Genomic DNA, 15,541 nt, shown 5'->3' with positions numbered 1-15,541 from the left:
TCTGCATTAGGATTAGACCAAGGTGCGTCGATACGGTTCCGACCAAAAAGCCTGCGGGATCAATAAACATGACAGCGGAGGGGTGGGACTCCAAGGAGACGATGCTATTTACAGTAATGGGGGAAATCTGGGGAGGAGTGGCGGCCTGCTCTTTGCGTGGATACATGTTTGTGTGCGAAAGTGGTCTGAATTTAATTAGCCGTGTGTTCCTCTGTGACCGCTAGAGAGAAGCCAAGCAACTGTCTCTGGATAATTTACGACCTCCAATTACAGGCAGGCCATTTACAGTTGCAGCCCGTTACCTCGAGCAGATCCGTCTGCACTGCTGCGGTCGGCTTCGTTCGGCTCGGTGGTGTTGCGCATGCAAACATTAAGACCTTCAAGCAGATAGTCTTATCAACTGGAACTAAAACACGGTCACCTCTAAAGGTGCTTTTTCTTGTGATCATGTCTTTTAGGGCTGCAATTAGTGCATATTTTAGTAATTGATTATTCTGACGATTAATCGATTAATCAGATTTAAAAATTGGCACATTCTCAATATTTTTATTTACTCAAAATATTTGACAATTATTTTTGATGAAATAATTGTCAAATAATTGATTACTTGACAATTGTTTCAAAAATCGATTCATCACGATTAATCGTTTCAGCCCTAATGTGTTGTCTTGTGTGTTTTCAGATGGATCTGAAGCTGATCTTCATTGCATTTATAGGACTCTTTTACTGCTGTAACTCTCAGAAAGGTAAAGTTGATTTTATAATTTTTTTCTAATATGAAGCTAAAACTTTCTTTTTCACATGATGTCATTGTGTTGTTTAGTGAATGGCCATGATAACAGAAGCATTTGCTACTTTAGTTTAATGAACTCGTAGAAGAAGCTGTTGTGCTGTAGCGTCCTGGAATCAGATGGAATATTCTGAGCCTTCAGTCAGTGTTTCACACCTACTGATGCGTAAATGTATGAAGTTTCTGTCGCAGGGCTGCTCTGTAGCGCTGCTCCCTCTGACTCTGACCACTCCACTCCACTCTCCTTGTTTTCCATCTAGAGGGGAACGAGTGCATCAACAAAAATGCCAAACACTGCGGAGAGTGCATCCAGGCTGGAGCCAAATGTGGCTGGTGTACAGACCCGGTGTGTAACTCAGAGATGTCAGCTACACTCCCTGCAGAGTAATGCACAGGGGTGAAATCACGTGTTTCTGTTCTATAGAATGCTCTCCTTTACATAAGTGTCTTTTTTATGTGCCTTCCAACTTTGTCAAAATTCTTCATACCCGTTTCTGATTGGAAACAACACAGGCATGGCTTATTGTTTTGCATTTTAAGCAAATCAAATGGGACAGTAAATTTCAAAAAACTAAATGAATAATAATAAAAAATTAAAAGGAAACTATTAAAACAGTGAGATTGTAAATAAAAGGATGATTAAGTAATGTGATGCTATTCAATGACTTACAATTTGATTCTGGTTTTTAGTGTCATGGTTTGATTCAGAAACCAATTTACTTAGAGAATCTGGTTTAATTATGTAGCTGTGACAAAAGGAAAAGCAGTCTAAAAAAATAGAAAATTCATTTAAAACAATTCCAATTGTATCAAATTCCATCAGTTAATATTTAAACAAAAATAGGGTTTGTTCATAACTTAAATGATCAGATTTAGATTATCTTAGCTGCCTGGCTTTGTCTTAAATAAAAAGATATCAAAAAAATATTCAAAACCTAATTTTGCAAAACCTTAAGCAGACTAAAATTGATCTGAGCAATTTCAATCGGTTCAGAAGAACAGGAATACATTTTTCTACATGAACAAGCTGTTTATTAATTTCTCCATTTATTGTCGATCCGTCCAACGGACCCTCACTGAAGCACCTCAAAATGTTAATCCCGTCATAAATGATCTCTGTGCTGCCTCTTTTCAGGACTTCCTGAAACAGGGCGAGACCGTGTCGAGCCGGTGTGACGAGCTGCAGTCTCTGATAAAACGGGGCTGCAATGAAACATTGATCGAGAACCCGCTGGGGAAACGGAAGATTCTCAAGAACAAGCCGGTGACCGATCGCAGCAAAACCACAGGGGAACTGAAACCAGAGGACATCACCCAGGTTCAACCCCAAAAAGTCAGCCTCACCCTCCGATCTGGTGCGTCAACATCGACTTCACATCTGGTCCAGCTCTGTATATCAGTCACTTTGTAATTTTAACAATTCTTGTCCATTATAACTATATAAAGGTGAGCCGCAGTCCTTTGAGTTGAAGTTTAAGCGTGCAGAAGATTACCCCATTGACCTGTACTACTTGATGGACCTGTCCTTCTCCATGAAGGACGATCTGGAGAACGTAAAGAACCTGGGGACCAGTCTGATGAATGAGATGTCGAAGATCACATCCGACTTCAAGATAGGTCAAGAAATCTCATTAGTTCAAGTCTCTTATTGTTGTTTATAGTTTATGAAACGGGGAATGGATTGTGCTTGGACATTTTACTGCTTGTCTACCTCAGAGCTTTACAAAGTATGACTTTTCTTTTTGTATCACCTTCATCATTTTAGCATTTAGCTTCTCTGCCCTCTCATTAGAAAGCTTTACAATCTGATCTGAAACAGACTACAGAAATTCTGTCAACAGTCTGTTTTTCATATCTGTTTTCACATTTTATTTCATTATTGACTCAACTACTGACAAGTTTGTATAAAATTCATTTTAAGTGGTAATAAACGGGGGGATTTAACCCATTTATTCCTCAGCAAACTTAAGTTTATGAATGGCTCTTGTTCTAAATCTATACAATAGCCAGATTCTGCTTTTGAAATTGGTTCAACAAGCATTTCTCCATACTGACACAGTTTGACCTCATGTAGCTAAGACATTATGCACTTATTTTGGGGAGAGGCTAGAAATATTTATTTATAGTCATGTAAAACAGAGTCAGAGACATTTTCAAGAATAGAACTCCTTGTATTAGGCAGGAAAAAATAGTCTGCTAAAAGGTTGTGGGGATTTTTCACCAAAATCCCCACAAATAATTTTAAATGCGTACAAAATCATAGCACACTTGAATTACAAGTGGCTACAGTTAGACCTGTCACAACAAACAGGTCAGTAAATTGTCCAGGAATTTATTGCAATAAACGATAATATTGTCATTTTGAGACTATAGTCAAGAAATATAATGGTTAAGACATAGTAATGCAAGTACATCCTCTCAAAGACCAGTAAACTTTCATTTCTAACGAACATTAATACTGGACCTCAATGACATTTTGAATCTTTAAAGTAAATAAATAAAACAACCAAAACAACAAATAAAATGTACACTTAAATCTCTCTAAGCAAATTTGCACCTGAAACAGAGGCTAATTGAGACCCAATCGCCAGACTGAAGCTGTTTGTCATACAGTCTTTGGTAGAAAGAGAAAAACAATCATTTGAACGGAAATTATCAAACTCATTTGAATTTATCTTGCGATTAATTGATTTAATTGCTTATTGTACCTATCTGTACCTGTCTACAGTTTATTTTTAAGAATAAAGATGATTACCCATTTACAGCTTTTATTAACACCTTGCTGATACTTCAAAGAGTTCACACCGGCTGCCTTTCCATTGACCATATAATTGCTTAAGTTGACATTTCAAAACTAAATTCACTTAATGGGAACATGCCATTTTGCAAAAAACAACTGGTTTTTATTAAATTAAGGCAAAGAAATTCATTAAATTTCTTTGCCTTTCCATTTTTATCTGTTCAAAGGTCACCGGATTGAAAGAGATAGTGTCAAAAGAAAATCCAAAGTCAGTTTTTTTTTTTTTTTTTACTTTAAGACAAGGAACGCAGACAGAACAGTGGGAACCAAACACAGCAACAAACATATACTTAAATGTATAGTGAGACTTTTCAAATGGAGTTCACTGTCCAGTGTTACTTTAAATTATGCACAGACCCAGCATTTTAGAGCAGCATATAGAGATGCAGCAGCAGAGAGTGTGTAAAGAGAGCACAGACACAGATTTAAAACATGTTGCCAGTGGCACAAACCACAAAGATGATGATGACAGGAAGTAGTTGGAGGAGGATGGCGCAGCATATTTCATGAATAAGTTTATTCATGAGTGGTTTTCAATCATATTTAATGGAAACACCGCAATGTCATTTTAAAAAATTATTTTATTTCCCGATATTACCGGAATACTGACAGGAATTTATTGCAATAAACAATAGTGTTGTTTATCGCAGTATTATAAGTTTTATGCGCATTTGTAATGGAAACGCAGCTCACTGATGCAAAATATTCACAAATGAATAGAAATAGGCTCACCGTCTGGATGCAGTTTTAGAGCATTATAATTTCACCAAAACACAGATACATGTGTTTTACTTGTAGTTTAACTCTGATTTATTTATTTTTTCTTCATAGGTTTTGGCTCCTTTGTGGAGAAGACAGTCATGCCTTACATCAGCACCACTCCAGCCAAGCTGCTGAATCCATGCACAGGCGACCAGAACTGCACCAGCCCGTTCAGCTACAAGAACGTGCTGCCGCTGACCAACAATGGCGCCACTTTCAACAGACTGGTGGGGGAGCAGCAGATCTCGGGGAACCTGGACTCCCCCGAGGGCGGCTTCGACGCCATCATGCAAGTGGCCGTGTGTGGGGTAAGCCACTGACATCGCTGACATCAACATGAGGTTCAGGTTGTGAGGGTAATTTTCCCACCGTTTGTACCGCTTTCTAGCAGCTTCACCTCACCAGATGTATCTAGTAACGTTTAAATGGGTGGAGATATTTTATGAGTCTTCAATTTTTGGATGCGACTCAAGCCCTCATATGTTTCTTTTTAAGCTGCTCGTTTACAACTCTGTTTCCAGAGATTTGAGGTGATTGCAGATTGGTATTTCTGTTCATTTTTTCTACAGGAACAGATCGGCTGGAGGAACGTAACCCGCCTACTGGTGTTTTCCACTGACGCCGGATTCCACTTTGCTGGCGACGGCAAGCTGGGTGGCATTGTGCTGCCCAACGACGGGAAATGCCACCTAGAGAACAACATCTACACCATGAGCCACTACTATGTAGGGAATGTCTGCTGTTTTGGCTGTTCTGGCAGTATCGAAGGCTTCCTGTGACGTGAAGGTAACCTACTCTCTCTTTTGTCTTTTCAGGACTACCCCTCAATCGCTCACCTGGTTCAGAAGCTGAGTGACAACAACATTCAGACTATTTTTGCCGTCACAGAAGAGTTCCAGCCCGTTTACCAGGTTAGCACACATTAGCCTTTTTTTCTCCTCTTAAGCTTATGTTGTAATCATAATGAAATTTTAGCCTCAAACTTCTGCCATAAGTTGGCAACAATGCACAGTTTCAGTACATTCATCTGCAAAAATACCTAGAGATTTTTGCAATCGATTGCTCTGTTGATTATTCTGACGATTAATTGGATAAAGAAAATTGACAAATTCCACAGATTTTTTATTTAACCACTTGTGCTTTTTTATACAATACTATAGTTACTTTTTCGAATAAGAAAATAAAAATTGTTTTCCAAAAATGCAATGACATAGCATTCAATTAGTGTATTCTTGAACATTTGTAGCTGAAGATACATCTGCAGCTAAAGTACTAAAGTACTGTCTACTAATCTGTTGATTTTTTTTTTTGGTTTTATAAATGGCCTATTTTTATAAACACTTTTGTTACCCATTTATGATGGGTAACAATAGATGCTTTATTGAGGAGCTTTTTCTTACAGAACTCAAACCAGGTGAAGCTAAAAATGCCATTTGAAGAGTTTTTGGTAGAATATGTACATATTTGTACAGTTTTGGTTTAATTACTGCTCTGACTGTTTTGTTCTTTCAGCAATTGGCCTTTTTTTTGGTCCTCTATACTCCAGTTAACAATTAATTGATTACTAAATTGGTTGACAGTTATTTCAATCATCAATGAATCATGTTAATCATTTCAGCCTTGGTTGGTTTTAAGGACAAGAGCACAAGAGTTTTTTGTTAAATGTTGTTCTTGGTATTTCCTCTTTAACTCTGCAGGAACTGAAAAATCTGATACCAAAGTCTGCAGTAGGCACTCTGTCTGCCAACTCGAGCAACGTCATCAACCTCATCATAGATGCTTACAATGTAAGTACATTCTTCAGGATTTTAAGTACAACTCAAATCCAGTCGAACTGATCACATTATCATTTGCTCAAACGAGCGACGGGAACCTTGTGCAGCATTCCGAGTTAAGTTGTGCCAGCATTCCTTCTTAATCTGCAGCTAATGCTTTGTTTATTCTCTGCTGTCTGAACCGGGCTTCCAGATGGCATTCCAGTGAATAAGCTATGTTGTCTTATCTTTTGTGTTGTTGTTTTTTGCCAGGCTCTTTCCTCCGAAGTGATTCTGGAGAACACCAAAGTTTCCAACAATGTAACAATCGAGTACACGTCTCGCTGTAAGAACGGAGTAATCAATAAGGGCGAAAATGGAAGGAAGTGCTCCAATATCTCCATTGGAGATGAGGTGGGATGTGGAAGATGATGTTTTTATGTTACAGATATCATATAGTCTTTCATTGGACAAGGGAGGCATTGTCATTTGATTAGAAAAAGATTCATTCTACAATGTTGAACATGCATGCTGCAGTAATAGATTGATAGCAATCAGTGCAAGCAATAAGAAAATAAGGGCTTCAAAAAAACAATGAAAATCAAAATGAAGCTGAAATCTCATCAGAAGCAAGCTTAAAAAACAACCGCTTTTTTTGTTTTTAAAAAAAAATAAATTTAAACATTGTGAGAAAGTGTGTTAATATGCAGTGGAAGAGTTTGGGGTGTAAGCAACTTGTAATATTGCTAGATTTGGATGTGAGCTATGTTCAATAAAGTGCCATCAAGAAGGCATCCTTGGAAGAAATGGTTCTGGTAACACTCCTCTCTAAAACTGTATGATGTAAAGTAAGTATAAGGTAAACTTCAGACATCAAGCAGCAGCAGTGCGTGAGGCAACATGCAAAGGCGCCAGCAGTGCGATTGGTGCGTGCTTTGGCTTTGTGACCTATTAAAAGCATAAACTATAAACCCATCTTTTAGGAATAATTCTGCTCCGCCAGTGAAACGCTCAGCGCAACAGAGAAGCTTGCAGTCCAGGATATTAAAAAAAAATTAAGCGGCTTTTATTTTTTTTTATTTGTCTAAAAACAAAGGCTTATAATACACTGAGGGAAACCCTGCATTTTTGTATAACAATAAAGCAAAAGCAAAGGAAGTTGCTAAGGAGGCAAATTAATTATAGGCCTGACAAACAATGAAGATTGGAATACAAATTATGCTCAACATAGGAATGGCTATTGTTTTATATATCAAAGTTTTTGGAAGGAAAGCGCCATTGTTTTTACTGTCTAAATATTTATTCTGTGTATTGTTAATATGCTATAGTTTGCGACTTCTCAAGCAAAAAATAAAAATTCGGCCTAAGAACTTCTGCCCACCACTAACAATTTTCCATTTTATCTTTAGAGCAGCGTAAAGCAGAAAATGCTACACAGGACTAAAAATCCTATTGAACATTTTCTGAAACATTTTCTGGTTGGATTAGTTTATTTTCTTCTTGATCTTATTCGAGATACTTCATTATACTGTCGTTTGCTTATAGTGGTTTTATTTTAGAATTTTTTTTCAATCTCATACCTTTTTATCCTTTTCAAAGCATTTACAACATTTGTTTTATGATATTTATTTATTTTTTAAATCTATTTTCTGTTGTATGACGCATTAATGTTTTCTGAACAAGTTGTTGAAAATGAGAATTTATTCAACTTGGCTGGTTAAATAAAGGTTTTTCAGCTTTTTAAAGGCTGTTTTTAGGCATTAAACTGCAGCCCTTTCAAGAAAAAGATTAATTAAGATTTCCCAAGCACGTCAGTTAAGATTTCTAGTGGCACCAGCAGCTTGTCTGACATCAGTGAATAAGCGTTTCTCCTGTGTTCCCTCAGGTCCACTTTAACATCAGCATCACCTCTAAAGGTTGTCCAAACAATACCAGTCCTGAAATTATCAAGATAAAGCCCCTGGGATTCACAGAGGAGGTGGAGATTATCCTCCACTTCATCTGCGAGTGCGACTGCCACAGCGAAGCCGTCAACAACAGCCAGGTCTGCAGCAGCGGGAACGGGACCTACGAGTGTGGAGCCTGCAGGTACGAATCCCTCCAACACCTCTTTTTTTTTGTTTTGTTTTGTCATTACTGCCCTTCCGGTTATCTAAAGAAACCCCATTCGCTTGGCGACCCTTAACCCTCTGCTTCAGGTGCAAAGAGGGCCGCGTGGGCAGGGAGTGCGAGTGCAGCAGCAACGAAGTGTCCACGGAGGACATGGACCGGACCTGCCGCAAGGACAACGGCACGGACATCTGCAGCAACAACGGGGAATGCGTGTGCGGCACCTGCGAGTGCAAGGCCAGGGAGAACCCGGAGGAGAGGTACAGTGGGCAGTTCTGCGAGTGCGACAACTTCAACTGCGACCGCTCTGGAAACAAGCTCTGTGGAGGTGAGTCTGTGGAGGGGAGAGGATGCCGTTCGTGATCTTAAGAGTCACGCCAAGTTATTTTCGTGTGAGTGAGCGCAACACATGAAACCTGGAAACTTGACTGAAAGTTAACCAGAAAAAGAACCGAAAGATGACCAAAAATATTAGTTTTGTTCTTTTCTAATAGTTTGATGCAGACGTTGACTCACCATCCCAGTATTCAGCATTAGATGTTAGTAATATTAGTATAACATTATATGATATTTTAGGTTACAACTTACATGTCTAAACTCTGTCCACATGAACCAAAATCGATTATGGAAATACTTAATGGCCACAATTAGTTTCCCCAAGTTATAAAAAGAATGACTTTTTGGCTTTAGTTTTACCTGCTCTGAAATAAAATAAACAAATAATATTTTCTTGAAGAAAACAATTAAAGAATCTCATATACACAACTTATTCAGGTTGGGTGTTTTCTGTTTTGTTGGTGTAACTTTTATCGTTATCACAGTAATACCACAAAATATTGTAACAAAACTTTAAGTCCATATCACACATTACTGCTTTGGACAACTCTGGTTTAAAATGTCTTTCATTTAAAATTCTAAAATCTAGTTTTACAGCAGCTTCCTTTATGAAGTCTCTGTAGGACTTTGCCTCTGATCCTAAATATAGTTAAATAATAACGGCTCATTGCAGGAAGTTTAGAAAAAAAAAACCTTTCGAGTTCCGTTCTCTTCAAATTCAGGTTCTTAAAGAGAAGTGAAAAATGTCTGAAACTATCATGAACTGGAAATGGAATTAAAAATTCTAATTCGTGAACCTCAGACGTTAATTGTGCTGTAAGAAATATGACCATAATACATCATGCTGAGACGAGCTCCGTCGTTCTCCCCTCCTTTCTCTCTGCTGTTCAGGACACGGGCGCTGCGAGTGCAGGAAGTGCATCTGTGACCCCATGTGGAACGGAACTGCCTGCGACTGTTCCCTGGACGAGAGCACGTGTTTGGCCAGCAACAAGCAGATCTGCAACGGCAGGGGACGCTGCGAATGCGGCATCTGCAAGTGCGACGATCCCAAATTCCAGGGCCCAAAGTGCGAAACGTGTCCCACCTGTCCTTCAGCCTGTGCTGAACACAAGTAAGGAATGACTTTGTGTGGAATAAAAACCTCCTTTAAGTTTCTATGTTCACAACTGAATCCATCCACAAAGTGAAGAACACTGAATTCTGTTTTTGGTCTGGCAGAATTTCGTCTTAAAAGTAGGGATGCACCAGTCCACTGTTCTTTTCAATATCAGGACCAATACAGATATTAATATTGGACGGGCGCATCTGTACTTTAAAGCACAAAGCTTTTACAAAGGAATTTGCTGAGTTGAAATACATAGAGAAGGAATTTAGAATGTAGAGTAGAGGGGGCTCTGCGGAGGACAGTGAGGGGAACGGAAACATTAGCTATAACGGCAGATATGATTTAGCTACACCTTGTTTGCAAAGCCACAATAAAGGTTGTCATCAAAGGAGATTTTAATCTTAGCAGTTTGCCTTCCCTTCCCAGAAAGACTCTGTAACAATCAGTTTTTAACATGTTTTTACTATTATTAATACGGTTTTCTTCAGAGATTGCGTGGAGTGCCGGATGTTTCACACCGGGGTGAAGAAAGATGTGTGTGAGGAGGAATGCAATTACTTCACCATGCGTAAAGTGGACACCAAAGACAAGTTTCCCCAGCCCACCGACAAATCCTACCCCCTCACGCACTGCAAGGAGAAGGACGCCAACGACTGCTGGATCTACTACGTGTACACCGTCACCAACAGCTCAGAGAAGGTGGTCTACGTGTTGGATAAGCCGGGTGAGCACAGACCCCAGCCCCCGTAGCGATTACAGAGGTTGTCCTAGCCGGACATGTTTGGCGATCCTAACTCTGCTGCCCCGTTCCAGACTGCCCCAAGGGCCCGGACCTCATCCCGATCGTCGCGGGCGTGGTCGCCGGCATCGTCCTGATTGGCTTGGCGCTGCTGCTCATCTGGAAGCTCCTGATGATTATCCACGACAGGAGGGAGTTCGCCAAGTTCGAGAAGGAGAAGATGAACGCCAAGTGGGATACGGTGGGTGTCTGGAAATCCCGCCAACGTTTTTGGCCAGTGTTTTAGCAGAGGCTAGTCAGATGTGGAAAACAGGTGCAGCTCGGCCCTCTGTGTTGCTCTGTTCCTTCACAGGGAAGGTAATCAGTTGTTCTTAGCAGCAGATGGGATTTACTGCCATGTTTATATCATTACAGCGCCCTCGCTCCTGCTCTGAGCGCTCTGGCAGCTGTGAAGACGGATTGAATTTGTTGCTTTTGAACAGGGCTCGACCGAAGAAGGAAAAATGTTGGGAGTCAGTGTGGACTTTTTTGGGAATGCTATGTGCTCTGTGCATAGCAAAAAATTTTCCAGGGAGGGGCCAAGCCTTCTTCCCGCCCCGCTTCCTCCCTCATGTCACAATGGCAGCCAAGATCAACAGGAGGCAAAGCAGGAATTTACTCAGGACCATATGAAGTCATACTCTGCCACCTAGTGGCAGGGTTGTATCACAATTGATTTGAATTCAGATTAACATGACAAATTTGATATTGTATCGTCACCTTCCTAAAATAATGGCCTATGTCATTTTATACAAAAAGTGATTTTGTCCAAAAAAATCACCACCTCTTCTGTTTTTTGCTGAAAGATGATTTAGGCAAAAAAAAAAGAAGAAAAACACTCTTTTGGCAAAAAGTGTGGTTTTAATTTTATTTAAGTGACAATACTTGTATTTAAGTTCCCCCTTTAGAAAAACAAGGAAAATAATGTAGCAAAAGCAGCTGATTATGTCCTCTCTTGACAAATTACAAATGTATTCATTCCCACAACCTGACTGTCTGAAATGTATTCTAAATGCAGTTAGGATGCATCTAGAAACAAAATAGCAGCAAGATGAAATCCCACCTCTGACACCTACAAAGAATTTACAGCATAATCATTGTTTGATTGTGCTAAGGATTTAAGGGATTTAAGGAAAGCTTGAACAAATGAAAAAACTAACAAATTAATTTTGTTTTCTTCCCAGTTATCCAGTTCTCACAATTCATTTCAATGCAAATTATTCCAGGAAACAGACATTTTATTTATTATTACAATTTTAATTTTATTTTATGTTTTTACAAAGGTATTCACCCTGCAATATAGTCACCATCTAAAGGTGAAGTTGGCAGATGTCAAAGGACGGCGATGTAGCGTTAGCATACAGAGAACGGTGGAGGTCAGGATCTTCCAGTCAGTAGATCACAGTATTCTACCGTTCTTGCTACTGGCCTGGTGGATTCATCAAGAGCAGATCAGTTATTCTGTAGGAGTTATATGAGTGGCAAGAAAACTTTGTCATTTGAGTATGTCATCAGATTAGTTGTTTTTTTCTGCATGTAACTCTTAAGTTAAACTGAATGTTAAAATCATCTCTCTCTCAGACAGACGTAGGTGGAGCGCTGCGTTGTCCTCCGTCCTCTGCTCTCACCTGACCCTGTTCTTCTCCCTGTATGCTTCTTATTTATTCCTCTCTACTGTTCTGATGTTCCTCGTGAACTCTCCTCTGTCCTCATTCTCCACCTGTAGCAAGAAAACCCAATTTACAAGAGTCCAATCAATCAGTTCCAGAACCCGAACTATGGACGTAAAGGCGCTGTCCTTTGAGTTCGTATTTCTTTTCCTCTCCTCTTGTTCTTCCTGCATGGGCTGTTTTTTTTTTTCTGTGTGTCCTCTACCTTTAGTTCCTTATCTTCATTCTATTTTTTTTCTGTATTTCTTTCTTTTCTTTTTTAACAACATAGCCGCTACAAAAGTAGGGGTAAAATCCCTGTTCGGATTTACAGTTTGTAAAAGACTGCATGAGTGTGCTGTGACAAAACAATGCAGCAAAAAATACTCACCTTTGGAAATATTGGGTGGTATGAAAAACATCTAACTGAAGCATTATGTGGTAAGTGTTTGAATAATTGTGTTTAAGAGGCTTAGTGGCTGTCTGGCATGTTCTTAAAGTGTGACCTGCATACAAGACGTGTTCATTAAGGGATGATCTCTACTGACATTCAGCGACTAATTTGTGTGTTCATTTTTAATTTTTATTTTTTAAACTAAAACTACAGCGCATTTGCAAAAGTATCTGTGCCTCTTGAAGTTTTTTGCATTTTTTTCCACATTAAAACCACAAACTTTAATATTTCCTCAAGAGATTTTTCTCTTTTAGACCAAGACTAAGTAGAGCACAAAAAGAACGTGGAAAGTAAGGAAAACACAATCTCCAAATTTCTTGGCAAATAAAGTTTTGAAAAGTACTGGGTAGTTTACCTCGATGCCTCACAATAAAATTCCATACAGCCAGTTGCCTTAAAAAGTACTTAATTGGTATTGAGTTCACCGACTTAATCACAGAATCAGCTGTTCTGGGAAGATCAGGGAATTTACTAGACAGTTTATCAAGAAAGTTATCAGAAGTTTTGCAGAGTTAAGGTATTAAATTATATCCCAACTTTGTCAATCCATCCTCCAAAAATTTTAATATGTAGGAGTGGACCCATAAATCCACCCGATAGATCGATGATTGGCCGATACTCACATGAGAAACCGATCTTCTCCATGAATTTTATCTACCTGGGTAAGGGTCTGAAAATCAGCCACTGCCCGCTTTTGCTCCGCCGTGAGAGGGCGACTGACCCGCACAACAGGTTAACAGTAGTCACCCCAGTGTGGCCAAGTTAGCAATTTGGTCGCTTTATTTAGCGATTTTTCAGTCAAAAAATGAGCATCTGAATCGGCAGGTCAGGCTTTTTAAAGATCGATGATCAGCTAAAAAAAAAAACAGCAATTGGTGCAACCCTAGAAATATGTCCATAAAGCTGACATTTATATTAGAGTTACAACAATAAAACCTTCCTAGAAGGAAAGAATTAAGTCTACCATAATCGGATGAGACCAAAATATCGCTTTGTGGCCCATGCTGGGGGAATTGTGGGAAAGGCTTTTATCCAGCAGGGAGAGTGAAAATGTTCAGAGTTGACCCAGGTAGTTAACTGGGTGGGCAACTATTTCAGACTGACCAGAGAAGACTTGAGTCTGGGGCAAGAGTTGAGCTTTCACCAGAACTATGCATTCAATCAGAGTGTTGAATGCATACACATCACTTTTATGGCCTTTTCCTTCCACTTTTCAACTATTTATTACTTTGTATTGGTTTACTTCATACAATAACACACCTTGAAGTTATTGGGATTTGAAGTTTGTGGTTATAAAATGACAAAACGTTCCAAACCCCCCCACCCCAAAAAACAACCTTTTTTAAGGAGCTGTACTTGTTCAGCTGACTTCCTGTGAGGGTTTTGAACTTGAACTCTGTTGTTTTTGTGTGCTCTCCAGGGTGAAAATCCAATCTACAAAAGTGCTGTCACAACTGTGGTCAATCCGAAGTACGAGGGCAAATGATGGCCCCGGGGTCCTTCCTGAACTCTGTCACCAACTCTGCAACAGCTGCAGTCATACACCAGCCGGTCCGGCGTCCGGCGGGAGCGAATGACGGAAAATTTGTGCGTTTCGTCTTTGTTGCTTCGTCGTAGCATTGTATCACTCAGCCACTGCGTCCTGTTTGTTGTTACTAACACGTACAATTTATACCCCACGTGTCGTATTTTTGATGTACAGTATGCAGTCTTTGTACATACTTCCAAGTGTCGCGTTTTGTTTTCTGCTGACGGACCGGTCCGATTCGGAGCCTACGGCTTTAGAAAGACTTCTCCAGTTTGTGCTTCTTAGCAGTCAAGCCTCCTGTTTAACGCGTCACTGTTGCTGCACTTCGTGTCACGTGCGTCTGTGTATATTTAGGAAAACGATTGCAATAAGGTATTCTGAACAATGTCGAGCAGAATTCAGTACAAATCGGACAATAGGAGCGGATAAAGTGGTTGTACATGTAGTTTTGAATTTGCAAATGATTTCAGTTGTTTGTTTTTTTTTGGTTTTTTTGCACTATTGCAGAGTGCAGACCTAATATAAAAGTCAAAACACAAGACGGATATGAAGTATTTTATTTGTAGTGCTGAGATGGCGTGCTACCGCAAAGGGATTGTATACCACTTGTTAAAAACGACGTCACAGCAATGCTGAACAATCAAAAAATGTCTGCAGTTATATACAGCTCTGATGTAATCACATTTCTTTTTTTATGACATTTTTTTTAATCCTCAGGTCCCGCGTGTTTTCTTATCAGTTTGTTTCTGTGCCAGTTTTGTTATTATTCACACTGAATGACTGAAGATGTCACCTGAATCACCTCAAAGTGTGCTCACACCCAGATGCCTCTAAACTACAACACACGGGCCTTTCAAAAATATTGCTTTTAAAGTGCCTTTTTTTTATTTTATTACCATGTTTTTCCCAGTGCTGTTCACAAGATATTTATTAAATACCAAAAAAAAAAGGTATTTTTGTCTATGTGGCTAGTTTGTGGTTCTCTTTAACACCATTACCGTAGTTCTTCATTGTAAATTAGGTCCACTTTATTAAAGTGGAGACTTTTAAATGTATTTTTCTGAATTAATTCGATTCTTATTATACCATTCTATACTGGTAATGGTCTAATATTAATTTGTATTGTCTGAACAATGTGCAGCATACTATGATGGCTTATTATGGCCATTCTAGATAAGAAAATAAACATTTCCACAGAAATCTTTTTATTAGAATTTCAGAAATTTACTAGAAAAAACAAGGACATTTCTGAGTTTGAAAAGTCAAAAATTTGAGAGAAAAAGCTCTAAAATGTTTAGATTAGTCTCAGAAAGTGTCTAGAAAAAATTTCTAAAAAGTCAAAAAATATTCCGACTTTTGGAAATTGTCAGACTTTCGAAAGTTGAAACGTTTTGTCCTCTGAAACTGAAATTTCAACGTTTTCCCAGAAAATTTCTTGAGTTCAATCTCAAATTTTTTTTCCTTTTGGAGTTC

General features: G+C 39.1%; 1 protein-coding gene across 2 annotated transcripts in view; it reads left to right on the top strand.

Moving 5' to 3' along the window:
- Positions 1 to 15,021, top strand: part of itgb1a (integrin, beta 1a) — a 31,487-nt gene extending 16,466 nt beyond the window's left edge. Inside the window, exons 2-17 of one of the 2 annotated variants that reach the window (XM_008438263.3) lie at positions 683 to 746; positions 1,051 to 1,136; positions 1,926 to 2,145; positions 2,237 to 2,407; positions 4,422 to 4,660; positions 4,922 to 5,077; positions 5,168 to 5,263; positions 6,050 to 6,139; positions 6,380 to 6,520; positions 7,992 to 8,194; positions 8,305 to 8,543; positions 9,443 to 9,665; positions 10,148 to 10,383; positions 10,473 to 10,639; positions 12,164 to 12,241; positions 13,961 to 15,021. In XM_008438263.3, the coding sequence (XP_008436485.1) occupies positions 683 to 746; positions 1,051 to 1,136; positions 1,926 to 2,145; positions 2,237 to 2,407; positions 4,422 to 4,660; positions 4,922 to 5,077; positions 5,168 to 5,263; positions 6,050 to 6,139; positions 6,380 to 6,520; positions 7,992 to 8,194; positions 8,305 to 8,543; positions 9,443 to 9,665; positions 10,148 to 10,383; positions 10,473 to 10,639; positions 12,164 to 12,241 (2,409 nt within the window). In that variant the 3' untranslated portion in view covers positions 13,961 to 15,021. The remainder of the gene's footprint in view (positions 1 to 682; positions 747 to 1,050; positions 1,137 to 1,925; positions 2,146 to 2,236; positions 2,408 to 4,421; positions 4,661 to 4,921; positions 5,078 to 5,167; positions 5,264 to 6,049; positions 6,140 to 6,379; positions 6,521 to 7,991; positions 8,195 to 8,304; positions 8,544 to 9,442; positions 9,666 to 10,147; positions 10,384 to 10,472; positions 10,640 to 12,163; positions 12,242 to 13,960) is intronic. The other variant, XM_008438264.3, reaches the window with a different exon arrangement.
- The last annotated feature ends 520 nt before the right edge of the window (positions 15,022 to 15,541 follow it).

This window comes from Poecilia reticulata, chromosome 20, assembly GCF_904066995.2.
Source record: "Poecilia reticulata chromosome 20, P_reticulata-male-v2, whole genome shotgun sequence".
Taxonomy (NCBI): domain Eukaryota; kingdom Metazoa; phylum Chordata; class Actinopteri; order Cyprinodontiformes; family Poeciliidae; genus Poecilia; species Poecilia reticulata.
The sequence above is the reverse complement of the archived record's forward strand: the minus strand, read 5'-3'. Positions and strand labels throughout refer to the sequence as shown.